The 27,685-nt window shown below is 57.5% G+C and overlaps 5 protein-coding genes across 8 annotated transcripts; 3 read left to right on the forward strand and 2 right to left on the reverse strand.

Annotated features, from left to right (window-relative positions):
- Positions 1–91: 91 nt before the first annotated feature.
- c5 (complement component 5) lies at positions 92–9,558 on the reverse strand. Its single transcript, XM_049762657.2, has 42 exons — positions 9,375–9,558; positions 8,615–8,744; positions 8,478–8,543; positions 8,203–8,356; positions 8,034–8,104; positions 7,784–7,881; positions 7,636–7,718; positions 7,374–7,464; positions 7,207–7,315; positions 6,995–7,127; positions 6,804–6,919; positions 6,545–6,733; positions 6,287–6,484; positions 5,997–6,212; positions 5,693–5,842; positions 5,508–5,634; positions 5,362–5,427; positions 5,096–5,296; positions 4,935–5,019; positions 4,652–4,874; positions 4,310–4,546; positions 4,179–4,239; positions 4,030–4,119; positions 3,702–3,914; positions 3,536–3,611; positions 3,296–3,456; positions 3,106–3,209; positions 2,854–3,025; positions 2,621–2,745; positions 2,446–2,526; positions 2,231–2,383; positions 2,095–2,157; positions 1,956–2,040; positions 1,841–1,880; positions 1,633–1,735; positions 1,486–1,560; positions 1,308–1,413; positions 1,040–1,123; positions 868–957; positions 665–757; positions 368–506; positions 92–311 (listed from the first exon to the last, which is right to left on the reverse strand). The coding sequence occupies exons 1-42, from the start codon at positions 9,443–9,445 to the stop codon at positions 173–175; spliced, it is 5,067 nt and encodes a 1,688-aa protein (XP_049618614.1). The 5' UTR covers positions 9,446–9,558; the 3' UTR covers positions 92–172.
- A 2,084-nt stretch (positions 9,559–11,642) lies between these two features.
- On the forward strand, positions 11,643–12,353 carry LOC125993835 (myosin light polypeptide 6). Its single transcript, XM_049762790.2, has one exon. It carries the CDS (start codon positions 11,643–11,645, stop codon positions 12,258–12,260), a length of 618 nt encoding a protein of 205 aa, XP_049618747.1. The 3' UTR covers positions 12,261–12,353.
- Positions 12,224–17,741, reverse strand: LOC125993786 (regulator of G-protein signaling 3). Of its 2 annotated transcripts, XM_049762678.1 has the most exons (15): positions 17,388–17,741; positions 16,142–16,223; positions 15,975–16,080; positions 15,745–15,841; positions 15,421–15,648; positions 15,012–15,051; positions 14,741–14,943; positions 14,578–14,664; positions 14,106–14,271; positions 13,844–14,031; positions 13,539–13,738; positions 13,257–13,318; positions 13,014–13,180; positions 12,695–12,903; positions 12,224–12,545 (listed from the first exon to the last, which is right to left on the reverse strand). In XM_049762678.1, exons 1-15 carry the CDS (start codon positions 17,739–17,741, stop codon positions 12,224–12,226), a joined length of 2,511 nt encoding a protein of 836 aa, XP_049618635.1. The 2 variants fall into 2 exon arrangements, with proteins under 2 accessions (XP_049618635.1, XP_049618636.1); XM_049762679.1 differs by having other exon boundaries at positions 12,410–12,903.
- Positions 17,742–18,453: 712 nt separating this feature from the next.
- On the forward strand, positions 18,454–22,600 carry LOC125993803 (fibrinogen C domain-containing protein 1). 2 transcript variants are annotated; one of them, XM_049762720.2, is made up of 9 exons: positions 18,454–18,574; positions 18,744–18,822; positions 19,394–19,506; positions 19,695–20,064; positions 20,780–20,897; positions 20,973–21,109; positions 21,275–21,371; positions 21,722–21,901; positions 22,024–22,600. In XM_049762720.2, exons 1-9 carry the CDS (start codon positions 18,498–18,500, stop codon positions 22,284–22,286), a joined length of 1,434 nt encoding a protein of 477 aa, XP_049618677.1. In that variant the 5' UTR covers positions 18,454–18,497; the 3' UTR covers positions 22,287–22,600. The 2 variants fall into 2 exon arrangements, with proteins under 2 accessions (XP_049618677.1, XP_049618676.1); XM_049762719.2 differs by having other exon boundaries at positions 20,780–21,109.
- A 153-nt stretch (positions 22,601–22,753) lies between these two features.
- On the forward strand, positions 22,754–27,392 carry phf19 (PHD finger protein 19). Of its 2 annotated transcripts, none has more exons than XM_049762703.2 (14): positions 22,754–23,204; positions 23,596–23,841; positions 24,024–24,105; positions 24,338–24,430; positions 24,521–24,615; positions 24,700–24,848; positions 24,998–25,093; positions 25,269–25,458; positions 25,550–25,617; positions 25,936–26,082; positions 26,158–26,218; positions 26,295–26,359; positions 26,433–26,516; positions 26,611–27,392. In XM_049762703.2, the coding sequence occupies exons 2-14, from the start codon at positions 23,614–23,616 to the stop codon at positions 26,891–26,893; spliced, it is 1,641 nt and encodes a 546-aa protein (XP_049618660.1). In that variant the 5' UTR covers positions 22,754–23,204; positions 23,596–23,613; the 3' UTR covers positions 26,894–27,392. The 2 variants fall into 2 exon arrangements, with proteins under 2 accessions (XP_049618660.1, XP_049618658.1); XM_049762701.2 differs by having other exon boundaries at positions 23,608–23,841.
- The last annotated feature ends 293 nt before the right edge of the window (positions 27,393–27,685 follow it).

Below are 27,685 nucleotides of genomic sequence, written 5' to 3' on the forward strand. Positions count from 1 at the left end.
TTCTCCCGAGCATCCAGGTGCTACTATCAATCTCAAATTGTATAGTAAGGCTATTTTCAATAATTAAAAAAAAAAACAACAACACGTCAAATGCCACAATATCAAATTCATTTCATGGTGTCGATCCAGAATTGTTATGTCACGATAGCGCCGATGACATCGCAGGATGCCATCAGGCCTTAGGACAGCTGAAGAGCTGGAGGTCCAGAGCGTACTCGTCCATGCTGGCTGTGTGGGCCGAGCAGGCCGGATCTTCACATCGGACGGGCCAGGGTTCCAGGATGGCGTCGGTGTCCAGGGGCAGGCGAAACCTGAAGACAGCATCGTGAGGAGGTGGAGGCGTTAAGTTTAGGGCGCGTTCACTCACCTGGACACGCGGCCCGCCCGCAGCTCGGACCCACTGGATCCCATCAGCAGGTACTGCTGGTCCAGCTCCACCTGGACCAGGTTGCACGTGACCTTTTTGATGAGCTCCACCTCTGAGCCAGATCCCAACGCCTCGAACCCTAACAAATAGCATGCGACACGCAACGTGGCCGTCGCGGTAACTTCATGACACAAAGACCACGGGCAAGTTTGACCTGGATGATGTCGGTAGACTTTTAGACAAGCTTAATGCGGGCCACTGTGTCCTCCCTCAAGCTCCCGTGGTCCCTTGAATTACCTGCGTCGGCGTTCTTGAGGACTTCGCGCACGCTGGCTGTGATGATCACAAAGTCTCCGTCTGTGTGCGAAGACTTGACTTGCAGCTTGTAAGCTGCAAAGGACGTAGACACCACGTCACGCCAGTGTCGGGGCGCAGAGCGGGACACTGCTGCTGCCGGGGCGCGGAGCGGGCTGCCGCCGGCGGCGGCGCCGCGTTCTCACCATATTTGATGTGAGGCTGACAAGTTTCTTGGAGGCGTTGGGCGGCACTCAACGTCGGGTCGGGCTTGGCTCGGTAGGTCGCGCAAGCAGCTAGAGAAACAACGTGACACGGTCGTAAACTCTGGACTGGCGAGCCATCTCGTGCGGCCGGTCGGCGAGGGCAGTCACCGACCTGTCATGCACTGGCACTGGTCAGCCACACAGAGGCGCTGCAGCTTCTGCTCCTTGTAGGAGAAGCTTTTGCTACACAAACTTCCTGCACGGGAGCAACATGACAAGGAGAAGAGGGCGAGAAGTGACTTTCAGGGGACTTGGTTGGGGGGGGAGATGACAGCCATTGTGTCTGTGGGGGGGGGGGGGGGCTGTCCTTCTTCAACAGCAAGAGCCAGGAAGCTGCCGTCACAGAACTCAAAGCCTTCTCCAAACTCGGATGTTCTCACCTTTGTCCTGGGGCTCAGAAACAGTCAGCAGGGAGTCGCCGGCTCCGCCCACCACAAAGCCAGCGCGGATCCGAAAGCCCACGCACAGAAAGACATCGGATGGAACCTGGACGGTAGACGGCAAAGAGTTGGCGCAGGGGTGACGGTGATGTGCTAGGCAAGCCGTTTGGATGCTCACCGAGTCCATCTGGATGACCACGGTGTTGCCCTGAAGCTCGTAGTGCGAGACGACGGGCTCCAGGGCGTCTCGGAACTGGAAGGTTCGGTAGCAGGGTAGGGATTTTGGCTCTTTTTTTTTTTCTGGGGGAGGGGGGGGGGGACTCACCTGTCTCAGGTCCTCCAGGTACGCCTCCACGCCGGTCGGCAGCTGGATCTTCATCACCGTCATGGCCGACTCAGTCACCAGCTCGTTAGGAGGAGGCTTGTACCTGCAAGTGAAAAAAAAAAAAAAATCTCGAGTGTATTAAGCAAATATCGTCTCCAGCACGCTAGCGGGCTTGTAAGCACAAAGGCTAATGACCCATTTGTCTTACTTGGCACATGCGGACAGGTGAGGTTCATGCAAGCTTGAGCCTGAAGAGGAGGACAAGAGGCAACGTCAACCATTAACAGCCAGGGCGAGGGCGGCGGCCATTTTCTACAGCTTACCGTCATCCGCGCCGACAATTTCGACGCTCAGCTCAAAGTTGCAGTTGCGAGAGGGCGCCGTCATCTGGTAGTAGGCCGTCTTCATCTGACAAGCAACATTTCAGCCCAAGCGGGAAAACTTGGGCAAAGTCGGACCCACCTTGACGCTGGACACGCCCCTCCCGAATCCCGTGGAAACGATGATGTCGTCGTTCCCCGACACCTGACGACAAAGAGCGCTCACCAAAAAGTCTCTAGGCGATTCACCTTTGGTGTCTCGAGCCCCTCCCTCTCACCTGGATGGGTGTGGCCACCGGCCGCCCGGGGCTGAGGTGGACCCGAGTCAGCGTTCCCGTTCGTCCGTAGCGGACGTGGATGTCCTGATCGAGGACGGCGTGAGGGACCACCCGGCTGTACTCGGTCAAAGCCTCCAGAGTCAAGACCGTGTCCTGTTGGAAGCGGCAGGGTCAAAGTGGACCGTCTGGAGACGGGCATTGCGTGGAGGGGTTACCTGCAGTGAGTAGAATCCCTCCCCGTAGTGCTGATCCTGGGTCAGCCAGGACACGATGGGGTTGGCGTACGGAATCCGGCCCTTCAAACAGCAACGAGTGGCGTGCGCGTCAATCGACACGGCCAGCGGGAAAGAGGAACGGACGGACGCCGGACGGACGCCGGCCGGCCGGCACCTTCAGCAGCGCGCTGAGCAGCCCGTAGGCTGTCGTCTCCACCGTCAGGCCACTGGCTCGGTCGGGTCTGAGCCACTCCGATGCGGTGCCGGACTCCTGCCAGTACCTGAGCACAACCGGATGTCCTGCGCACGCACGCACGCACGCACGCACGCACGCACACACACACACACGGTGAGACGTGCGCGCGCGAGCCGAGACGCGCGCATATAGGCAGGCAGGTAGGTAGGCACCTTTCTGCCTGGCCAGCGTCTCCAGGCTGTTGAAGAGTGTGACGCCGGCGGCGCCGTTGGGGTCGTGAAGCGTCAGGGCGTAGGTGGCCAGCGCCCGCAGGTACACGCTCTTGACCGTCACGGCGTGGCGGGAAATGTAGCCGGCGGCGGAGTGCATGCTGTCGTCGTGGAACTGAAGCGGCAAGGTGCAGAGAGCCGCCGCTGCTATTGGCTGCCGTCCATCCATCGGACAAGGGAGGCCAGAGCGCTCACCTTGAGTTGCAGGACGCGCTCCTGGATGGCGCTGGCCCGACATAGCGCTATGAGGACCAGTGACGTCAGGTAGAGCGAGCGCTCCACCGGCTCCGCACCCTCCGCCTGCAGCCAATCACAGAAGGAGCGCACGTTGGCCAAAGCACGCCCGGCCGGCTTTGTTTGTCGTCTGCCGGCGGGGCGGGACTTTCCATGAATTTGTTGGCTCTGTAGGCCGACGCGTCTGAGAAGGAGCCGTCCGGGTTCTGAGCGTTGCGGATCAGCCAGGACATCGATTCGGACAGAGCTTGGCGGTCTACCCGGAGCACGGGGTCCACGGAGGCCAAGGTCCGAACTGCCGCCGCCGTTAGCCTGACAGAGCGTGCACGGCCAGGTGACCTGCCTGCGCGTGCGTGAGTGAGTGAGTGCGCCTCAGTGTGCGGGTTCTGACCAGGTGCTGGCTTCCCTCCTGGTCCACATGCTGTAACTGCCATCTCGGTGCCGGAAGGAAGAGATGCTGACCAGTCCTAAAATACACATGCCGATTTTTTTCCTTTTTTCCCCCCAGCGTTTCCTTCCTTCCCGTCCAGCTCACTTCAAGCAAACGGCACAGAAACCTTCTTTGATTTTCTGTCTCAGGTGAGCCGAGTTCGTCTGGATGTCTCCGCCCAGGCTAACCCAGCTGCCGGTGGTTTCCAGGTACTGGTACGTCAGGGCCACGGGGAGAACCCTGCCCAGCTCGGCCTCCAGCGAGCCGCCGGGAAGGTTGATCAGCTGTCTGAGGCCTTGGGGGTCCAGGACCACCGCCAAGAAATCTCCCAGAACTTCACCTGGGACACGCACGCACGCAACGCACTCTGGTGACCCGTTTGGATTGTTAACAGCAACAGAAAGCAAATGCGGGCACGCTGAGGGAGGCTGGTCAGAAAAACATCTCAATCTCACCGTTGATGCTCAGAGATCTTTCCACAGCCGTGTTGGGAACCGTGTTGGCCGGCGGCAGGTTCTTCAGCACCACCGTCGTCTTCTCGGAACCTGCGAGCGTGACGACGGTATCAAGCGGCCTGGATGGGAAACCAGCGCGTTGAGCCTACCGTAAAGCCCCTGCGGGTCCAAAACGCCGCCGGAATAATCTTCCATTTTCACCCCCTCGGGCTACCGACAAGAAACGGGCCGTCATTGGCGGCGTGGGCCGGGCGCGTTGGCGGCGTTGGCGAGTGCCTACCACCACTCGCAGTTTCTTCTCCAGCACATCCTGCGTTCCCTGGTTCTGGGTCTCCAGGGCGAAGGTCAGCGTGTGTTCTCCGGCCTCCAGCCCCATGAGGGCGAACGACACCTTGGCCACGGCCTTGGGCGGCAGCGGGCTCCACTGGCAGACGGTGGAGCGAAGCCCCGCCCCGCCGGCAGCCGGCTTGGACCGGAGCAGGCACACCTGCGGCCCAACCGTCAGCGTGACGCAGAACTGAGGGAGGGATGGAGGGAGGGAGAGAGAGAGACAGAGAGGCAACCATTGCGGCAGCGGCCTGGAGCCCGACGGTACCGGCCAAGGCCGCTCGCTCTCCGGTACCGTGACGCTCTCCGCCCGCCGGTTGTACACGGAGCCGCTCAGCTCCAGCTGCTCGCCGCGGACCGCCTGGTAAGGGAGCGGCACGTCCACGCTGAGCGCCAGCTGCGCCGACACCCGCAGCGGCTCCGACACGCAGATGCCGTCGCCGAACATTCCCACAGCCTTCAAGTGCCACGTGCTCAGCGAGTCGGGAAGTGCCCGGGTGACGGACATCTGGCCTCCTCTGTGCAAACGGGGCCGGTTGCCAGTCAAAGACCGCTTTTGGGCCGAGACCTTTGCTCACCTGCTGGGCTGGACCTCCCACAGCCAGCTCTCGGGGAAGAAACTCCTGACCAGAGAGGGCGCCGCGTCAAAGTCGGCCCCCATGTCTAAACACACGTACGCGCTACGTTAGCTTTGGGCGGGCTCTCGCCCAAAGCGGCAAAAGCCGACGAGCCCACCGACCGTGGCGGCCCAGGATCAGCCTCTGCTCTCGGTCCAGGTGCTGCTGGACAAACTCGCAGCACTTTGTGAAGACCAGGCGACAGGAAGCATGATGCGGCGTCCGGCGGATGCTCTGCTGGGCAAAATGCTGGCAGGTCACGCTCTTGGGGATGTACTTCATGCCGGCTTGGCAGCAGGGCTTCAGCGCTCCGAAAGAAGCCGCTGCGCGCACAGGTGATCAACAAACAGGCTCCCCCTACACGGCCGCCCGCCACGCCGCCTCTTGCCTTTGTCGCGCTTCATCTCTTCCGTCAGCGTTCGTTTGCTCCGCACGGCAGCCGTGCACGCCGCACCTGCGTCGGACACACGGACGCACGCACACACTGTGGCACGGGCGCTCGACGATTGACCGGCCGGTCGGCGACTGACTGACCCCCGGGTGTCGGCTTGGCGTCGGCATTGGTGATGAAGGTGAGGCCGGCCAAGCGGAAGACGTCGGCCGCGTCTTTGCCCCCGCCCCCTCCGCAGCCTCGGTCGCTTTGCTCGATGTGACGCAGCACCTGAGAGGATGCCGTCAGTCCCGGCCCGCCGCTTCCTCCTGGGCCGCGGCGCGCTCACCGTGGAAACGGGGTCTCTATAGTTGGGGTACAGGTGATAGAGGGCGGAGTCTACAGCGGAGAACGCCACCAGCCCCTCCCGATTGGTGCGGACGTCCAGCTGCAGGTCTTCCTTTGGCCTGTAGTCCTGCTTCCTCGAGGACAGTTCGGTCTGTCGGCGCACACACACACACACATGTACACACACGCACACACGCATACACAGTCTTCAAGACCACATAGGTCTTTGAATGACGCCAGCACAACACAAGCACACTCCCGGACAAGAATGCGGACCAGCACTCGGCAGGCGCCGGGGTTCCCACCCGAAGTCCGCCGACGCAGACGCCGCCGACTTTGAGCCAGACCGAGTCGGCCACCAGCTCGGACGCGCCCCCGCCGCTGTGCAGGATGTAGTAAACCAGCAGGCGGACGGACGGCACCATGGCGTCCGTCACCGGGAAGCTGAGCGTTTGCTGGTAGTCGTTGCCGGCGACCGAGGCGCGGCTGCCGAAATGGACCGTCTTGCCTTTGGACAGCACCTGAGAGGCACGGGACGTGGGTAAAAGGGAGGGCGCCGAGCGAGCGAGCGAGCGACTGGCCGTGCCGTCCTCACCAGGAAGCTGAGCGCGTCGACGGGCACGTGGGCAGAAGAGTACACCTTGATGTTGGCCAAGCGGCCCACCTGGAGGTCCCGCCCGGACAGCGGCGGGTCGATGTAAAGGTAGCGGCGGTTGGGAGACTCGTACGCCGTCGCCGTGACAACCAGACGAGCCTGACTGGCGGCCGGTAGGGACGGCTCCGACGTCTCCAACTGGGGGGGGCGGCAAATGCTTAAAGTCCACTCCCGTGGGAGCGAGTTTGGGTGGCTTACCATGAGCGAGACCTTGGCGGCCGTGGCAGGCGTGTTGCAAACAAAGAGGGCCAGACCTTCCGCTTGGCTGCGCCCGTGCTCGGGGCACACTTTGACGTCCACTTCTCCGTCACGACTCCACACGCGCTGCTCGGACACGCGCACCGCAACCTGGCTCACCGGCTGCTCCAGGTGGTCCTTCACCAGAACCTGAGCGGGAGGGCCAGCAGGTGAGCCAACATGCACTCCCGGGCCCGGTAATGAGTCAAGCAGGCATCACCTGGATGTTGTAAGGAAGTCCGGGTTTGATGAAAGGGGGTGTGGACACCAGAGTCAGACTGAAAGGTGATTTGACAAACTTCACAGCTGAAAATTCCGCCTCCTGGCTGATACCACCTGAGTCGTGGGGGCGGAGCAAAGCGTCAGCATGCGTGCGTGCGTGCGTGCGTGCGTGCGTGCGCGCGTGCATACCGTTTTCCTCCTGAAGCAGCACAGCAATATACAGGAACTTCCCAATGAGAGCGTGAAGGTCTTTGGCTCCATCGTGTTTGGACAAAACCTCGTCCACGTTCACGCACACGTCCACTTCACCGGATGGCGACAACTGAACACATTTTTTGCCTTCAGCAAAAGTCAACACAAGCGCGAGAGCAACTCAAAGACGAAAAACGAGAAGGTCTGACTCTCTCCCTGGTCACGGAGTTTGGGATGATAACCGGACGTTCCTTCTGGCTCACATAGCCGAAGCGCAGGAAGAGCTCGCCCAAAGAAACCGGACCGCCGTGAAGATACCTGAGAGCGGGTGGTCAACATAGTCCAGATAAGGCTGGCGGGCTGGCTGGCTTCTCACCTGGCCTCCACTTTGAAGCAGAAACGTTGAAAGTTCCCAAAGCTAATGTAGTTGACTTCAGGCTGGACCACGATGGAGAAACTGGGAAGAACTGACAACACACAAAGGTCTTCAAAGACACGGACCCGACCCATACGGCTGGACCGGGTCTGCAGACCTGGACCTGAACCAGAGACCTGGACCCAGGTCATAGACCAGAGACTACGGACCCGGACCTCAACCCAGATGACAATCGGAGAGCACCAAGCGGAGCCTGTCTCACCGTATTCTCTGATCTCAAAATACGTGGTGGCTTTGGTGCTGAAGAGGTCCGAATACGACGCTTCGATGGACCAGATTCCCAACCTGGAATGACATTGCAAGATCAGGCCTGAGAATCCTTGGAAAGGTTCTGGTTCCTGGCTCAGTACTTTGGTCTGATGGGGATCTTAAAGGGGTTCTGCATGGATGGGATCCCGTTGTTCAGGTCCAACAGCTCCTGCACGTCCACCGTCTGACGATCGGGATCCTGCTTGGGCGGTGGGACGCGAGTGAGTGAGTGAGTGAGTGAGTGAGTGAGTGAGTGAGTGAGTGAGTGAGTGAGTGAGTGAGTGAGTGAGTGAGTGAGTGAGTGAGTGAGTGAGTGAGTGAGTGAGTGAGTGAGTGAGTGAGCAAGCCCACCTTGAAGGTGAGGAAGACGCTGCGATTGGCCGGATGAAGCTCCTGGTTTAGCGAAAAGGCACGCACCTTCACTACAGTGCGAGCCCAGAACAAAGAAGTGATGTCACCGAGGCTCCGCCCACAGCGCAAGACGTAACGAGCTACTTGCTCTCATCCGCTCGTGCCTCACCGCTCTGAGTGGGTGTGTACAGAGGTTTGTCGGTCTGAACGAACAAAAAGCCGTTTTTCCGGCTGACGGGAAGCGACACGTGCTGGTTGATCTGCACCGATTGGACGTGGAGGGTCACACGATCCACAGTCTTGTCCAGCTGCCCCGACGAGATCTGAAGACAAGAAGAAGCCAGCGAGCGATTGCGGTCAAGCGTCCGGGACTAAATGACAAATGCCTCCGATTTGGTCCGACAATTGCGAGTCATTCCGAGGAGCCGAGCCAACTTCGCTCACCCTCACTGAGGCGATGGCCTGGTGCTGGTTCTGGGTGTTGAGGGTCACCACCTGACGGGACAGAACCTGCGAGAGGGAGTTCAAGCCGGCACCGGTGAGTGAGCGAGCGAGCGAGTGTTTTGAGCGAGCGAGTGAACCTGGTGGTCTGGCGCCATGGAGGTCTTGATGAAGAGGTAGACCCTGACCTCCTCGGAGAAGCCAAACATCTGCACCAGGACCGTCTCCAGCGCATCCACGCGCAAAACCGTGGGGGCGCTTACCAGGTACCTGAGGAAAAATGGCAGAGACTAAACTGCACGCCGCCATTGGCTCACGGTCTGATGATGTCATCAAAAGGAACACAAGGTGTGAGAAAAGCCTTCCAATTGAATTGCGACTAGCAATTCTATGCCATGCAGTCACCATTGTTGGGGGCCAATTTTCACTGATCAAAATAAAAGCCAAGATTTGAGAACATTTGCTCCTTGCTCGCTTGCTCGCTTGCTTGCTTGCTTGCTCGCTTGCTTGCTTGCTTGGGAGACTCAAAAGCTTCAAACGATCCACTTTTCCAGGCAGTCTTGCTTGGCGTAATGGCGTGCAGTGCCAAGCTGTTCCTCCTTCTCCGCTTCAAGAGCAGAACCGCGGTTAGCTTACAGTCAAATCTCAAACTTGGAGTCGTCACTCACTTTTCTCAAACGGGGGACGGACCCCGGAGTCAAAAAAAGAAAAGAAAAGAAAAGAAAATGCCAGTGACACTGATCTTTACTGTTATTGGTTGAATGAGCCACATCTCATTTTCAAAGAAGAAATCCATTCAATTCACAAACTCAAGCGGTGAAAAGCAACAACCACAAAGAAATCCATAAGAAAAGGTTCCATTTGAGCTGAATAAATGGAAAGAGAAGCAAATCCACTCACGTTCCGGCCTGCTGAGCGCTCACCGTCCACCACACGCAGCACGCACACCAACACAGCACACACGCTTTCATGCCGCCGCACACATGGACACTCTGTCATGAAGAAGTCGTCGAATAGCAAGACAAAGATCAAGATTGAGGCTCTTGATGCACACGCGCACGACTTTTATCACGGCACAAACGCACGCACAGTGGAACTTCCCGCATGTGTTCACTCAGGGTCGAAAGGTCCACTTGGTCTTTTTGGACGCTGTGCAAACATATCGATTGTGGCTCGTCGGCCGTGAACGTGAGTAGTCCGGCCAAAGGTGACTTGGTCCGCTTGGTCTTTTCGGACACTGCGCAAACATATCGATTGGGATTGTGGCCGGCTCGCTTGATTGCCAAGAGCGGCAGAGGAGGCGGAAGGCGAACGAGCGAGCGAGCGAGCGTCCAATGGAAACGGTCGACTCGATTGAGTCCACGTGCGCGAGCCCGAAGGAAGCATTCCGAGCAAGATCGAGAATCCAATAAGAGCGCCGCTCTCCCCATGTCCATTGAGAGAGAGTGCGAGAGAGAGAGTGAGAGAGAGGGGGAGAGAGAGAGAGGGAGAGAGAGAGAGAGAGAGAGAGAGAGAGAGAGAGAGAGAGAGAGAGAGAGAGAGAGAGAGAGAGAGAGAGAGAGAGAGAGACGTCGCTGTGGCCTTGGGCTTTGGTCCGGGCGGGCGGGCGAGCATCAAAATCTACATCTTTAGTCAAAGTCAAAGTCTGCTTTATTGTCAATTTCTTCACATGTCAAGACACACAAAGAGATCGAAATTATGTTTCCCACTATCCCACGGTGACAAGACATAGTACACAATATACACACAAGTAAACAACCCAAAAAAGCAAAAACAAGAAGGCGCAAACAATGAATAAATAAGAGCGATGAATAAATAATGAATAAACAAATAACATAATAAATAAGAGGAGCTGTCACGACTCGTCCCCGGTTGTTTGATATGTAGTAGGTTGTCATGGTTTCTATGTACTCGCCCCTCCCTTCCTGTGTCAACTCCCAATCAATGTACTGATCACAGTCACCTGCCTCTCTCTCGTTACCCGTCTCGTATTTAAGTCCTGTCTGCGTGTCACTCCGCTTCTGGTCGGATCGTTGTTGTTGTGTTAGTGTCATCAGGTCTTTTGGTTTCACGTCTTTGTCGGTCAGTCTTGTTGTTGGTTTGGTTAGTAAGTAATGTCAGTTTACCGAGTCTGTTGGTTTGTATTCGTCAATAAACCAAGCTGGTCCAAGCTGCACTTGGTCGCCCTGCTCCATCCGTCCGTGACAGGAGCGAAAATGGAGCAAGTGTGCATACAGCACATTTCATCGTCATGATGGCGCCGCGGATGGCCGCCACGGTGAGTCGCTCTCTGTTTCTTTGTCTTATTATGTGTCCTCTCTGCATCCATTGCAACCTGGTCATCCTGGAAGAGGGACACTTCCATCTGTGGTCTCTTCTCAAGGTTTCTCATTTCCCCTAGCTGGGGTTTTGAGTTTTTCCTTGCCCTCTTGGGAGTTTAAGATCAGGGGATGTTTGAGAATATCTGCCATTTTTCACATGTCAGAGTTCATGTCGGTGCCTGCCAGGCCGGTGCCTGCCAGGCCGGTGCCTGCCAGGCCGGTGCCTGCCAGGCCGGTGCCTGCCAGGCCGGTGCCTGCCAGGCCGGTGCCTGCCAGGCCGGTGCCTGCCAGGCCGGTGCCTGCCAGGCCGGTGCCTGCCAGGCCGGTGCCTGCCAGGCCGGTGCCTGCCAGGCCGGTGCCTGCCAGGCCGGTGCCTGCCAGGCCGGTGCCTGCCAGGCCGGTGCCTGCCAGGCCGGTGCCTGCCAGGCCGGTGCCTGCCAGGCCGGTGCCTGCCAGGCCGGTGCCTGCCTGCCTCTCAACAAGCGTAAGCACGGACACATTGGCTCATGTTACAAAGTATGAAAAAAGTGGCACTCAAGACAATACTCCGCCCTGCCCCGCCTTCACTCCAAACCCCACGACAAGGTCACATTCCGCTCACGGACGCACACACACACGCACACGCACACACACACCCACAGGTTTATTTAAAGATTGATGCGTGCGAGTGTGCGCTGTCATGATTATCAGCCCAAAGGTCACCAAGGTCATGCGTTATCTTGGCGGAGTGTTTCCATTCCAGTCGTTGTCCATCTTTGGTCACGGCGGTCGGCCCGGCCGGCACCGCTTATAAGAAGACGGCCCGTCCTCGGAGCGCCACTTGCCCGCCCGCCCGCCGCTCGAAAACATGGCCCCCAAGAAAGTGGAAGCCAAGAAGCCCGCAGAAGCCAAGAAGGCAGCAGAGGCTAAGAAGGAGGAGAGCGCTGTCGCGGTGGCGCCGGCCAAAGCTCCGGAAGTCGAAGGCGGGGGCGGCGGCACATGCCAGGCAGACCCGAAGAGCGTGGTGCTGGAGTTCAGCACCGAGCAGCTGGAGGAGTTCCGCGATGCCTTTGCGCTGTTCGACGAGACGCCGGCGGGCGAGATGAAGATCACCTACGCTCAATGCGGCGACGTCATGCGAGCGCTGGGGCACAACCCGACCAACGATGACGTCCTGAAGCTGCTGGGTCGGCCCAAAGCCGAGGAGATGCGTGCCAAGCTGCTTGACTTTGAAGCCTTCCTGCCCATGCTGCAGCACGTGGCCGGCGCCAAGGACCAGGGACACTTTGAGGACTTCGTGGAAGGGCTGCGGGTGTTCGACAAGGAGGGCAACGGCACCGTCATGGGGGCCGAGTTGCGCCACGTCCTCTCCACCCTGGGCGAGAAGATGACGGAGGACGAGGTGGACCGGCTCATGGCCGGACAGGAAGATGCAAACGGCCACGTCAACTACACGGACTTTGTCAAACACATCATGGCCGGATGAAGACGGCTTCTTGTCGCCTCTCGGTGTGTCTGTGCGTGAATGTCACGTTGAAAGAATGAAGCCAATAAAGACCTTCTTGGTCTGTCTCTTTTATTTGTCTTTGACGCTTTGCTCTGTGCTTCTCGCATGCACACAAAAAAGTAGGCGGGCGGGTGGACAGGCAGGCAGGGGGGCAGGCGGGAGGCCGGCTGGCCGGCAGGGGGGCAGGCAGGCAGGGGGGCAGGGGGCTGGCCGGGGGGCAGGCAGGCGGCCCTCAGAAAGGCTTTGATCCACCAATCAATGTGCCTGAAATGGCAAGAGCCTGGATTCATCAAGATCTTTGACCTACTTCTCGCTCAAGCCCTTTTGCCATCGGTCGGAAGCCAGCGGGTCTCCGACATATCGAGCGAGCGCGTACGCCAACCCTCCCTCACAAGATGGCGACCTCTCCGGACCGCTTCGGACCGGGCGCTCGGGCAGAATCCAGTCGGCCGGGATGGGCAAGCCCCGCCTCCTGATTGGCCAGCTGGGCGTAGAGGCGGGATCTGAGAAATCGCGGGTAGCTGTCGGCCTCCATCAGGCCGAAGATCCCATCCTGAAGATCCTCGATGCCCAGACGCAGGCTGCGACGGGTCATCTCCCGGACCTTTGAATCCACCTTGACCTGTGAGTCAGGAAGTCACATGTGCGGGCCAGAAGTCATCAGTGGTCCTCAGATGGGCCTTCCGACTGAGTTTACCCGATCCGTTGTGCACGTCGGACGTCGTAATCTACCTGTCTGGAGGCCGCGCGTGAGACAAACCCCTCGTAGACGTGAGCGGCCCCGTCCGCCATCTGGCCGAGGAGACGTGTCGCCTTGAATTTCTCCACGGCCAACCAGAAGTCCAGATTCTCCTCGCTGTACTCTGACCTCAGGAAGTGGCGGAATAGCGCCAGGCCGTCTGACCGACAAGAAGAAAAACACAATATGGCCCGGCCCTCGTCTGGCTTTGAATCCAACAGGAATGGAAGGCTTACATGGGTGGGCCAAGAGCGTTTGGAGACTCTGGGCCCACGTCTGCACTTCCCGCGCCGATGGCCTGCGGGAGAAAAGATGGCGGATAAAAAGCACAGAGAACCTGAGTCGAGCGGATCCTCCTCCTCTGGCCTGGACGGCGGCTGGCTTCTCGTGGCCCAGGGACCGCGAGGAGCCGGCCGGCTTCTCGTGGCCCAGGGACCGCGAGGAGCCGACCGCCTCCGTTGCTTGCCGGCCGCCGCCGTTGCCTGCCGCAAATATAAATCCATTTTTGAAAAACAAACCTGGTGTTCCTCAGAGCCCTCTCCAGACTGTCACTTTGGAGCCAACGCTCGCGCCTGCTGCCCAGCAACGACAGGCCAGCGCTCGCCTCTGAAGAGCTGCGACGACATCCGCAACGCCACTTCACTTCGTTTGTGTCTGTGAGTGTGTGTTCATACAAACTCTTGCTTTTCTTCCTGAGCTCCTTTCCAATTTCAACATCCTAAAAAGTAAAACACATTTTCTGTCAACTCGCACGTTTGGTGCATGAGCCGCACTCTCTCGTGCGTCTTTGAAGCGCGGTTCTGTCCAACGCGCCAGTGTGCACCTGGGCCCCTCGGAGCCACGTGAGCGTCTGCTTCGGCGCCGCTCCCTCTGAGCTCGGCTCGTTCTTGAGGCTCTGAGCGGAAGGGCGGAGGGCGTGGAGGTCAAGGGTTAGACGGTGGATGTCTGAGAGCGAGCGGGTCCGTTCCGGTCGCGCTCGCAAGGAACCTTCGGACAAGCAACGCCTGAGGCCTGAAGGCAGCGACACAAAAGGTCCAAAAAAACAGAAGCGATGTGAACTCCAGGAAGTGATTGAGGGTGCTGACCTCGCGATCTGGAGGCGGAGCCTAACTCCTCTCCAAGGCATTTTTTCTCCTTCCACACGGGACTGAGGGTTGGATCGGAGGGCAGCCAGGCAATCGCGGCAGGGGGGGAGGAGGCACGGGAGGGCTGAGGGAGGAAGAGCCCCAACTCCGAGGGGGAGGCCGACAACTGGATGGGGCAGAGGAAGTGCAAAACTCCATCATTGACACATGCTATGCTGAAAATGTGTGCGTGCGTGCGTGCGTGCGTGCGTGCGTGCGTGCGTGCGTGCGTGCGTGCGTGCGTGCGTGCGTGCGTGCGTGCGTGCGCGCGCGCGCGCGCGCGCGTGCGCGTGTGTGTTGATTGGAAGCGTGACGGCCTTCGGGTTGCGTGTGAGCAGCAGAAACGTGTTCACCAGCGTGCGGGAGAGCATGTCCAGTGTGTTGTTTCCGTGTCAGGTGCGAAAGGAGACCAAAACTTAGCGACGCTCGGCACCTTGTGGGGCAGCCGCCGGGCCCGGTGGTGAATCATTTCTTTTGACATCAGTGGCGTCGTCGTGTCAGGGCCGCGTGGGTCCACGGGCTGGCGCATGGCAACATTGGCACCGCGTCATCAGACCGGTCCCGAGGTCAACGGGATCCCGACTGCTGCCACTGACCTCAGCGCAGATGGGCAAGATGAGCGCTTTGGGCGCTTCTCCGGCGCCTCCGCAGGAAGGCCCGTGTGACCAGATGCTGGTTGCCTGATTGTTGCGGTAGCCTTGCAGCGTCGAGAAGACGGCCGAGGACGGCCGGGGACCCACCGAGTCCGTTGGCTCGTAAGCGAGCGCTCGTCCGGGGTGGTGGCTCTGGTATGGTCGTCCTGGAAGATGCAAACACATGTGTGCGTGCCAAGAAGCCGTATTGAAATGGAGGAGACGGGAGCTATACCCAGGGTCGTGCTTCTGTCCTCAAATACCGGATGGGTGAGCTAAAGACAAGACAAAGTGACATAATTAGTGACATACTTATTGTTACAGCATAGCATAGTAGAGCATAGCATAGCTCAACGGGCATCAACTTGTCCAGGGCTTTGCCATTTTTTGTGTTGCAAGAGGCGAAGCATGCGCCCTCTCAATGCGCTGCGCCGACTGACCCGAGGGGGCTCCTATCCAGGCTGTTTTAGGTTACGCCCAACAACAAAACACCTGATTCAAACCATCAGTAGGGGCCCTTGAGGACTCCTGGTCTAAAGGGCTTGCTTAGGGTCCGTGGCACAAGCTTACAGCCAGCATAGCACAACATAGACACAAGCTGGCGGAGGGTAGTTTAGCAGTGTAGCCCCGCCCCCAAGACGCACCTGCTCCAGGATAATGTAATTGTCACCCTGTGATGACGTCACACGGGTGCCCTTCAGCGTGGACGTGCACGGTGGTTCTTCTCCTCCTTTTTCTTCTTCTTTGTCTTCCTTGCGATCTCTCCAGAGAGACCCCAGAACCCCCAGACCGGACGACACCAACGACCCCCGACGGCGTCTGCAGCGGCCGTGTTTACCGGGGGCGGGCTGGTGCAGCGGCGCGGCGGCGCTCTACGAAGAGCGCCATAGGAAGCTCACGTGGTAGCGCTCGCAAAAATCCATCGAGGCTTGATCGATCAACACAAAACACGCGTGATGATGACTCACCTCGCCGGCTGCCGTGAGACGAAGCAAAGTCTCGCTGCACGTCCTAACCACAGGTGAGCCTCTCCGCACCACCAGGATGATACGACTGGGACAACTCCTGAGACAGTAGGGTGTACGAATGTGCGCGCACACAACCCACACACGCACACGCACACACACACACACACAAACATGCTTTTTTATTGACACGATTCCATGTTGGCCACTGCGGTGAAGAAGCGAGCAGTCACCTGATGGCGTGAGCCAGCTCGCCACACTTCCACATTTCCACAGGAAGTCCGTTGAGCTGCAAAAGCGCATCGCCTCGGCGGAGGCCCGAGCGATGAGCGGGACCGCCTATGGCCGGGGGGAACCCAATGTTTTGTCGTTTGGTCGTCCAACTTTTTGTGGCTCTTACCAGTGTCGACGGCCTGAACTCGCACGGGACCGTCGCAGCAGATGGTGAATCCGAAGCCGTCCAGTCCTCGCGTGACGCTGACCTGAGGACGCAGAGCGCACGGTCGCTGCACATTTGCTCATCATTACAATCGTCATCATCGTGGCCGTCGATCTCGCCTCCGTCGTCGGCGTGAATCGGAAGCCGATCGCTCGACTGGCGCAAACGTCCGTTTCCGTGACGACGCCGACCGTCCGACCGACTGACCGACCGAGTGGAGCCGCCATCCTCGAAGTCGTCCGTCAGACCGACGCACGCAATTAGCTGTCCCGCCTGGGAAGTCCCGCCGGGCGACCTTTCCGTCGGCGCATTCTTTGTGCTGTTCTGCAGAGACGGATGACCTTCACCGTGAACTCAGACGACGGAGCGTGTGAATTTGGTCCGGTGGAGGACGGACTCCCGAGCAAGCGAGCTAGCGAGCCCACAAAACTTGGATTTGCAAACATTTGTCAAGGGAAGCACACAAAAGGCAGGCAGCCAGGCAGCCACGCAGGCAGGCAGCCAGGCAGCCAGGCAGCCAGGCAGCCAGGCAGCCAGGCAGCCACGCAGGCAGGCAGCCACGCAGGCAGGCAGCCACACAGGCAGGCAACAGCCGTAAACCGCAAACGGAGGAAGCCCAGCGCCAAATAAACAATCACGTTAGCTCAAAAACTTCAAATAGAAGGCAAGAATGTCATATGAAGAAACCTTTTAGCCAGAACAAGAACGTCCTGCCTGGTAGCGACACGCTAGCGAGTCAATAGCCACACCTGCGGTGCCAGGAGAAAACCCTTTTTATGTGTGTGTACATGTTTTATGACACTGTCTAACACACACACACACACACGCACACACATGCGCACACACACACACACATGCGCACGTGCTCTCAGGCACTCATGCACAAGCAGCCCCGTAAGTGCATCAACTGCCTGCGGGTCATGAAAGATTGAAAAAGTCCATAAAAGATGGCCTCTGTCCAACAGAGGGCCCGCCGGCACCGACCTGAGGCGGGTTCTGCTGAATGCACAAGTGACACAGGCGGGAGATGGTGCGCGTGCCTGACGCGCAGCTCCTCACCGAGCCCGTCCCACCCTCCGGCGCCTTCATCGGAGTACCGAGGCCCGCGTCGCTCGACGCAAAGCATTGTGCAGCGTTCAAGTGCGCGTGCGTGCATGCGTGCGTGTGGGCTGGAAAAGTCCTGGCCAGTCGGAGAGCTCAAACTCACCCTCTGTCGAGTTGCGGCATCTCGCTCGCCGTCTCGGTCGACGCTCCGTTCGGGCCTCTGACGGGTGTCCCGGTCATCGACCCGTTTGGTACGGCGGCGGGCATCCGGGTCGGCGTCTCCGCCGAGCGTCCCCGACAATGGGGCGGTCCCGGCCGCCGAGTCAGTGGGGCGCTTTGGGTCCGGTAGAGTGACGATCGCACGAGCGTCGTCGCAATGGCGGCAATCGAGCGGCTCGCCGCGGTTCTCTCCGTGATACCGATCGTCGCCCCCGTCATCGTGCCAGGACCAGGAGGTGTGCTTCCAGAACATGGCCACCGCCGACGACACAATTGTAGAGTGATGGTGTGACCCCATCCACCTCTGGTGAGAGCGATGGCGGCGGTGGCGGCGGCGTCTTGCGGCGGCGGCGGCAACCAGAGCCCACCGACGGCCGTCCTCTTCTTGTTTGTCCCGAAATGCTCACCGTTGACCGCTTCCACGTCTTGTCAGGTTGGGATGGCACCAGAGGAGTGGGAGGCGCTTTGACTCTGTGCATGTGTGTGCGTGTGTGCGTGTGTGTGTGTGTGTGTGTGTGCGTGTGTGTGTGTGTGAGTGTGTGTGTTAAATAGGACAGAGGTGTGCTGAGGGTCACATGGCTCCTGAGCAGCTTGTGGTCCCCATGGTGACCGCGGTGAGCACTTCAAATCTATTTCTAGTATCACTGCACTGACATCTCTTCGGGCTCTTTGGCGAGGGCTGGCGTGGCTAAAGTAGCCGCGAGCCGTGCGTTTCTTTTTCAAAGCATCACGGTAGAGGCCGAAAAGGTCCCAGCAGGCCAAAACTCCGATAATTCAGCCTCATGGGATTGCCCAATGATTGCTGTCGACGATTGACTTGCCATTCGTGACATGCTGACTGTGGTGGCCGTCAAGTGAAAATGCTGTGTGGGTGCGTTTGCATGTGTGACAAATAAGTGTGCAGGGTGACACATTGCTCTTGTTAATCCGCACAGATTGGGAGCTAATCTGCGCAGATTGATTTGAGAGCGGCACCTTGTCTCTCGCTCTCTCGCTCTCTCTCTCTCTCGCTCTCTCTCTCTCGCTCTCTATCTGTCTGGCGGCGTCTGTTGTCATGACGATGCGACACTTTGCAGTGGGCGACGTGTCGGATCGATCATCTTTGTCCGGGATCGTCGGCGAGGCAGACAAGTAAGTCGGTTCGTCAATACTCTGTCCACGGAAGGACCTTCGGGAAAGTTTGGGCTGAAATCAAGCGCACCTTCAAATCTTTTTGCTGAAATTGTGACTGGTCTTCTTTCAATGTTACAACACTTTGCTTTGGCCTTCTCTTCTTCTCTTTCCATTTCTTGTCTTTCAGGACCATGCTGAACGACAGCTGGACCGTCATGAACAACAGCAGCTCCGAGCTGGACGGCAGACGAGCCAGCAAGCGCAAGGTACCAAAGAAAGAAAGAAAGAAAGAAAGAAAGAAAGAAAGAAAGAAAGAAAGAAAGAAAGAAAGAAAGAAAGAAAGAAAGAAAGAAAGAAAGAAAGAAAGAAAGAAAGAAAGAAAGAAAGAAAGAAAGAAAGAAAGAAAGAAAGAAAAAGCCTGACTGAGTGCGTGAGTGAGGCACCAAAGTGAAGAAGCTCTGCCGATTGTCGTCACAGAGAGTGCAAAGTGCACGGAAATTGAACAGCAGCTCAAAACACAAAAAAGTCCCCAAAAGATCCTAAATTGAGGTCAAAGTGGAAGCAGCAAAAAGCTGCTTTGTGTTAATCTGCAGTCAAGTAAGCCAGAGCGGCTGGCGCTGTGCGTGCGCGTGTGCGTGCGCGCGTGGCGACGTGACCGACCGACTTAATGCCGGCAGAAGAGAGCGGCACGGGCCAATCCCGAGCGACAGATTGGACGAGGCTGCCACGTTTTCAATCGTAACAGCCTCGGATACGCTGTCTCTTTGTCGGTCGGTCGGTCAGGAAAGAGCGCTCGCTTGGCACCACGTCATTTGCAAACCCTTTTTTTTGGCTCAGAAATGCTGCGGCTTCCTTCTGCCGGCGCTCCTGCTGGCGCTTGTGGTAGCGGTCGTCACGGCGACGCTCACCGTCCTCTACGGGAAGCACTTGGCTCTACCCTTCGTCAACAGGTACGCACGCACACACAAAAACGCTTTTCGCCGAAAAGATCCAGGGATTTGTTTTTTTCTTGGAAGCAAGCCAAAGTTGGGTCAAATTGACCCATCTTACCGGTCCGATTTTTCAGCACTTCGAAGGGTGAACGGCAACTCGAGGCTCCGTTTTTATTTAATGTACGCACGCCATTGTTTTCCTCCAGAGACCGAGCGTCGGCGTCCTCTTCCCCCGTCATCACCACTAACCCCAAAGAGTCGGGTGCGCTGGTGACCGTGTCGCAGGCAGGCGCGGGCGAACCCATCAGCATCTTCCTGGAGCCCGACTGTTCCGACCCCGCCCGCCACTTTGAGCGCTGGGAGGCGCTGCACGCGTCGCTCATACGGGCGCTGAGCGCGCGCAACACCGAAGACTGGCAGGAGATGAGCCGCGTCGGCGCGCTGGCCGAGGAGCTCCGGACGGCCGCGGAACACGCGCGCGACCTCCGACGGGACGCGCAGGGCTTGAAAAGCGGACAAGGGCTACTGGAGCAGAGACTGGAGCGCCTGCAGAACCAGCAGAACCGCATGGCTCAGGTGGGATGCGCCGGCCGTGGCTTTGGTGTGCCAACAAATCTGACCGCAGTCTCATTGATGACTCCCGTCGGAGCCGCGTCCGTCCGTCCGTCCGTCCGTCCGTCCGTCCATCCATCCATCCATCCATCCATCCATCCATCCATCCATCCATCCATCCATTCATTCGTCCATTTAGTTTTGAGTTTAGTTAGTTACATTCATTCACACACACACACACACACACTCACACACTCACACACACACGCACGCACGCACACACACACACACACACACACACACACACACACACACACACACACACACACACACACACACACACACACACACACACACACACACACACACGCGCACACACACACACACACACACACACACACACATCATGTATACAGCTTGCTGGACATATCATTTTAGGCAAGTGAGTAGGTCTCCTGAGGAAGCTAACTTAAGCTTATGGTAGGAGCCTTCTGTGTAGAGTTAGATGCTGGTGAGCTATCATTCTAATAGACATACACATAGGACATTTACATACATGACATTTACATACTACATTTAACATGCTGCTTGTAACGCAACGGACATTTAACATAACCTAACATAACATAGCACTAACATGACAACGTACACTTCGCATAACATAACAACATAACAATCCATCCATGCATTTTTTTTCTTTCATTCATCATTTCAGTTTTTCGAAAATATCGGTGCGCAGGTGCTGTCAGGCGAGCACGCGGGGTTCCTCGGGCTCACTTCGGCTTTGACGGATTCCTTGTCCAGCCTGCAGAGGGAGACAGAGAGTCTGAGCAGACTTCATCGGGACAAACGCCAAGGTAACGCGCGGTGTGGGGTTTGCAGCGATCGCGTCGGCTTTGTGCCCTCCCTCTCACGCGCTTTTTCCTCATCAGCTCTCACGCCCAGAGACTGCAGTGAGGTCATGGCGGCGGGAAATTCCCGAGATGGAGTCTATTCCATCTTTCCCGTCCACGAGCCCGACGGCTTCATGGTTTACTGCGACTTGAGCACGGATGCCGGAGGCTGGACCGTACGTGCCCAAACGTTCCACTTGCATTGCGTTCCTTTAGCTTGACGTTGTCACCGAGCTCGACGCTGCGAGCTCATTAGCCGTTCACCTCGGTGCACATTGTCGCTAGACAGCTAGCTAATCGTGCTAATTTGCTGAGTGGGAAAATGCTGCGCGTGCATGCAGGTGATCCAGAGGAGACAGGACGGCTCTGTAAATTTCTTTCGTGGTTGGGATGCGTATCGAGACGGCTTTGGAACGACAACGGGAGAGCACTGGCTAGGTTTGAAAGACGCGCACGCGCACACCGTCACCTGCTTTCTCTGGCGTTCAGTGAAGTGTACAAATGGCCCAGCACATCAAAGGTCATTAGGTTAAAAATGATGAACTTGGTCTTGAACTTGGGCTTGACTTTTTGAGCCGTACAGCTCCAAAAGTTGCACTTCCACATGTTGAGGCGAGCTGCTGAGATGAAAGGTGAATATTTGCTCCAAGTGTGGGGGCCAGTGTCTGCGTCCCTCTTTGGACAACAAAGTCAGCCTGGAGTCTCTGTCCTGTCCTGTGCTGTCCTGTCCTGTCCTGTCCTGTCTTTTTTATTTTTTGCCTCAATGCTCTGCCGTCGCGTGTCTTCAGGCCTGCGGAGGATCTACGCTCTGACGCGTTCAGGCGGTTACCAGTTGCGGATCGACATGGCCGACTTTGACAACGCCACAGCCTTCGCTCACTACGCCGACTTCTCGGTGGGCCGAGACTCGGTCAACCCCGAGGAGGACGGCTACCCGCTGGCCGTGGACGGCTACTCGGGAACCGCAGGTAGCGACTCTGACCGGCGCCGGCCGGAGAGCCGAGCCCGGAGGGAGGGCCGAGCACGGAGGGAGGGCCGAGCCCTTTCTGGAGCGTGCCGGAAGACAAACGCAAGTTTGTGTGCGCCGCAGGCGATTCGCTCTTGAAGCATTCCGGGATGCAGTTCACCACCAAAGACCGCGACCGGGACCAGTCTGAGAACAACTGCGCCGCGTACTACCAGGGTGCTTGGTGGTACCGCAACTGTCACACATCCAACCTGAACGGGCAGTACCTGGGAGGAGGCCACGCCTCTTACGCCGACGGTGTGGAGTGGTCCAGCTGGACCGGCTGGCAGTACTCCCTGAGATTCACCGAGATGAAGATACGGCCCGCGCCTAACACCGACGACTGAGCTTTCGGGCTCCCCCCGTCACCAAAGACACTTGTGGAGATCCGAGCGCTCTTCCGCTTCCGCCACGTGAAGCGCTTCGCCGAAGCGCTTGTTCCGTTAGCCGCGAGCCTGTTCCTGCCTCGGAAGGTCTTTTGGCATCGCTTCAAAACTTGGCGTCTTGAATATGTCGAACGTAGAGCCGACGGATTTCTCACAAAAGACTTTTTGGAGTGTTAACTTTTGCATTTGTCTTCATTCTTTGATTGAACCGGACGGCTCAATCATGGGCTCACCGGGGGACGGCCAGTAAAAACAAGATCGTTCAAAGCGGACAAGGCTCGTCTCGGTTCATTTCAAATTTCAACGATTGACCCTCGAAATGGTCAACCCAGTCCAAATAGACAAAGCGAGACGTTTGAAAATCGGTTGCGTTGATCAATCTACATGTTATTTTCAAATCGGTGCTCCATTGACTGTCATGTTATGAGTGATCGACCAGCTCTGACCCAAGATGGCCGCCCTGTGGCGACGCCGCCGCTTCATAGCGCGTTATCTGCGCGTTATTCATAGCGCGTTATCTGGTGTACGATACCGCCCATTTAGTAGTTCTTTACCAATTTGATTGCTCGATGAACAGCCATAAAAGAAATGCTCTCCATTTTCACATTTACTTTTACAGAAGGTACATTTTTTCTGGGAAATCTGGGGAAATGAAGTAATCGGTGGTCGACTCTGACGACTGTTGATGGCGTAGGTGGTGACGTCTCGTATGTAAATAAGGGACAACCCAGGGTGTGTTTGGCGGGAAAAGCAAAAACGGGGCGGGGGGAAAATGGCGATGGTGGACGTTCGAAGCGGACGCCTGACAGCGGCGTAAGAACACCGACAAGAAAACGTGACCAAAGCACAGGAGAGAGAAGGCAGCGACGCGTCTACCCGGTAACGTGTTTTTCTCTTTCTTTTCGCACAAAATGTTCACTTGTGTGTCTTTATTAAAAACCGCGCACGTCACGCAAGTTCCGTAAAGTAAGTTGAGGCGGTAAACGATGTGGCGTTCGATGGAAGGCGAAACACTGCAAGCATCACGTCAGTTGCCAGATGAATCTTAACTTTTGAATTCGTTTGAACTGCTTTCAATTTCAAATACTACGTAGATCTCGTAGTGTCACTTCAGGCGTACAGTGAACCAATTCAGCAGGTCATGAAGATTAGGAGCGCGCGCGCGAGCGAGCGCGAGGACGACACAATGACTAGTTGCCACACGGTCCCGGTGTAACGGTAGTTCCTCGTTGATGAGCTCATGTGACGTGACGTGACGTGACGTGTTTAGCATGTCAAACAGGTCGGCATGTTTGAGGACGTGTTTGAAGTGGAGCCTGTGGCACCTGTGCGCTGGGAGGAGAGCGAAGATGAGGACGACGAGGCCGGGCCGGAGGACGACGCGGCCGGGCCGGGGGACGACGACGAGGCCGGGCCGGAGGATGACGGGGCCGGGCCAGACTCCGGCCTCAGCGTGGGCCAGTTTGTGCTCTGTCATTGGTCGGATGGCCTTTACTACCTGGGCAAGATTCTCAGGGTAACCAGCCTTCCTGCCAGCATATTGAACATGTTTCATCCTGGCACGGCCTGTGTTATCTTGTGCGACGCGAACGTCATTTGGCCTGGCTCGCACGTGGGCAGCTCCCCTCTTGCCTGGGCCTTTGCGATGCGCTCCTTTTTTTGCCGCGTGCACGCAACTCTGCTCTGATTTGCGCGCAGCTCAGCCCATCGAGACATAGCTGCTTCGTCACCTTTGAGGACAACTCCAAATTTTGGGTCCTGTGGAAGGACATTCAGCACGGTGAGACGCGCGCCCGGGGAGAGACGAACTGACGGACGACTGACTGACTGACTGACTGACTGACTGACTGACTGACTGACTGACTGACTGACTGACTGACTGACTGACTGACTGACTGACTGACTGACTGACTGACTGACTGACTGACTGACTGACTGACTGACTGACTGGTTGGTTGGAAAAAGTTTGCCATCTGTAAGTGCAACTAAGGATCGATCCGATGGCATTGCAGCCGGCGTGCCTGGGAAGGAGCCCCGCTGCTCGGTGTGTCTGAAGGTGGCGCCAAGATCCGAGCCGATCCTCATTTGCGGAAAGTGCGGCATAGGTGAGCACGGATGTTTGCGTCCGAAAGGCGCGGCGCGGCTCCTGAGCCATCGCCTCACCTCGCCTCTCTGTTGGTCTGTCTGTCTGTCAGGTTTCCACCGCAAGTGTCACGATCCTCCCGTAGAGGACAGCGGTGATGCGAGTCCCTGGTTCTGTCGACGTTGCGTCTTTGCCCTGGCCGTCAGGGTACTGGACCGATTGCCCCGCGCCTGCCTTGGTGAAGGCCCTCGTGTGACGAGGAATGACGTCACTTTCCTTGCCCTCCCACAGAAAGGGGGTGCTTTGAAGAAGGGGCCCCTGGCCAAAGCTCTGCTCGCCATGAAGCAGGTGCTGTCCTACGACCCGGATGCGCTCCAGTGGGACTCTCTGCACCGCACCAATCAGCAGCAGTCTTACTGCTACTGCGGAGGCCCTGGAGAGTAAGAGCCGCGTGCGTGCGTGCGTGCGTGCGTGCGTGCGTGCGTGCGTGCGTGCGTGCGTGCGTGCGTGCGTGCGTGCGTGCGTGCGTGCGGATGACGTGGCCGCTGGTGTGGCGGGCGGTGACCTGGCCGCTGGTGTGTGCACACAGGTGGTATCTGAAGATGCTCCAGTGCTTCCAGTGTCGGCAGTGGTTCCACGAGGCGTGCACGCAGTGCTTGCAAGAGAGCATGATGTTTGGAGACAGGTGAGCTGAGCACACAACAGCAATGTCCTTTGCGCAAAAGGGACCGAGCCGTGCCATGCCGTGAAGGCCGGACTGCCGACTCTGCGGCACGGACTCTGACCCGCGGTCTGCCTCGTAACTGGGTCCTCTCGTTCTCTCTCTCTCTCTCTCTCTCTTGCTCCCTCCCACCATCCAGGTTCTACTTGTTCGTGTGTTGTGTGTGCAACAAAGGATCGGAGCACGTGCGCCGTTTGTCTCTTCGCTGGGTGGACGTGGTGCACTTGGTTCTCTACAATCTGTCGCTGAGCAACAAGAAGAAGTACTTTGAACTGGAGGAAATTGTGACCTTTGTCAACACGCACTGGCAACACTTGCAGCTGGGAAAGGTAGCCGAGGATAGCGAGCGTTGGCGGGCTGTGGCGCAGCGCGAGCCCGGCCCGGCCCGGCCGGCCTTGACCTTCTTGCTTGCGTGTCTAGTTGTCGAGCACTCCTCCGGCAGACAGGGGGCAGCACCTGCTCGACGCCCTCAACAAGTACAAGAGCAAGTAAGCCGGCGCTCTGCTCGCACTCGATTTTGTCCGCAAAGCTCCTGCGCCCGCCGCTCAAGGTTTGCTGTCGTTGGCACCTTCCCATCTCTGAGGTGTTCTGCAAACACAAAAAGTTTGAAGGCCATTCCCCGACCAGTCCATGCCTAACGGATGGCTTTGCGACAGCTGACCATATTTGACAAAAATACGCTTGAGCCATCCATCTGTGTTGCGGCGCAATGCACGATGGGGTTTCCATCCACTCGGCTTGTTCGACATTTTCCTTCTCCCCCCCCCCCCCCCCCCCCCTCCTTTTTTTTAATATGTACGGCCCAGGTTCCTGTGCGGGAAAGAGATCAAAAAGAGGAAGTGCATCTTTCGTCTAAGGGCACGCGTTCCTCCCACGCCGCCCTCCAAACTTTTCCCCGAGCGTGCTCACGGCGAGGGCGCTCCGGGCTGCAAGAAGGCCGTGGGTCGCAACAGGTAACCGCCGCGACCTTCTCCAAGCCTAATGTGGGCACCTCAACACCCCCCCATCACCCGTGTGTGCGTGTGCAGCACTTCATCAGAGAGGAGAAAGAGGAAGTCCAAGTGGGTGCTGGAAGACGCCATCCCCGATGTTAGGACACTCGCTTACTTTCAAGCGCTCTTCTTTGTTTGCTCTTGAAACCAAGCGTCTATGTTTGCGTCCGTAGAATGATCATCACCGCATGGCCGCCATCTTTGACTTCACCCTGGACCAACTGCACAAGCTTAGCAGGTGGCACACACCAGCGCATGAGCGCGAGCTAGCGAGCCGTGTAGACGACACTGACCAGAATGTCATGTTGTAGACGAACGTCGGGTGCGGATCGGGACTCGGCAGACGTTTCCACGTCGGGTTCCGTCAGTGCCGGCGGCTCCTTTGGGCCAGCCAGGTAGGAGCTTCAAAGGGAGGCGGACGTCAGCCGCTGGAAATGCACTGGCCCGGCCAGCGCCGCCTCCTTCTCAACTTTTGACCTGTGTCTTCAGACCAAAGGTAGGCAGCAGCAAGAGGAAGTTGCCGAGCTCCGCCTACAAGCATTTGGCCGAGGAGGCTCCCGTAAGCGCCGAGGAAGGCCCGTATCCCGCCGAGCCGTATCCCGCCGAGCCGTATCCCACCGAGCCGTCTCCCGTCAACCCGTATCCCGCCGAGCCGTCGCGCTACATGTCTCGCCTGCACTCGCGTTCCCGTGTGCTGGCGCGCCGTGTCACCGCAGATGGCGCCCTGCAGTACCTGCTGCAGTGGGAGTGGGAGGGCTCGGCACCTTGCTAGCGACTTGAGGACCAACCAGAGAAAAACAGCTCAAGCAAACCGGGATAACCATTCTGCCAGCTTCTAATGTGTAACGGGAGCAAATTGCTGGAGTGATCCAAGCAGTGGCGGCTGATCATCCATCAGAGGCCGCTGCGTATAAAATGTATATAGAAAATATATAGAACTAATATAATGTGTGTGTGCGCGCGCAGTATGTGTAGACGCGTATAAAATGTGTTTATGTGTATATATAATATAGCGGGTCTTCATCCAAAATGTTTGCTATCCAAAACAACGAAAGCTAAGAAAACAGACGTAGCGTTTTGACTCGGATGTGATGGCCTGAGCGCTGTGGGTGGAAGGAAGGAAGGACTGCCATTGACAATCAATAGACAGTGTCCATATGGTCATTTATCATTGGAAGTGTCGCAAACAGCAAACGCCACTTGTGTTGCTATGGTAACCGCACTCTTGGGCCTGTTGAACTGTCAGCAGCAATAAACCCGTTGCCTTTTGACCTATAGCTCGTCTTTCCTCATCTGCTCTAAAGTCAGTATTTATTTGTTTGAGTTATTGAGGACGTCTCAAGTTCAGAAGAGTCATTCGTGCGAGTGAAGAGCGAAGAATAGGAAGTCATCTGCTTCAGGTGCTTCCAAGAGTCAAGTGAGCGCGACTGTCCAAGAGGAAGTCATCTGCTTCAGGTGCTTCCAATCAAAGTCAAGTGAGTCTATCCAGACGTTCTTTTTCTTCTGACCTGACCGATTGACGGGCGTGTCATTTGTGTCCATGTGCATACTACCTTCACCTGTC

The sequence above is a fragment of the Syngnathus scovelli genome, chromosome 3 (assembly GCF_024217435.2).
Source record: "Syngnathus scovelli strain Florida chromosome 3, RoL_Ssco_1.2, whole genome shotgun sequence".
Lineage (NCBI taxonomy): Eukaryota > Metazoa > Chordata > Actinopteri > Syngnathiformes > Syngnathidae > Syngnathus > Syngnathus scovelli.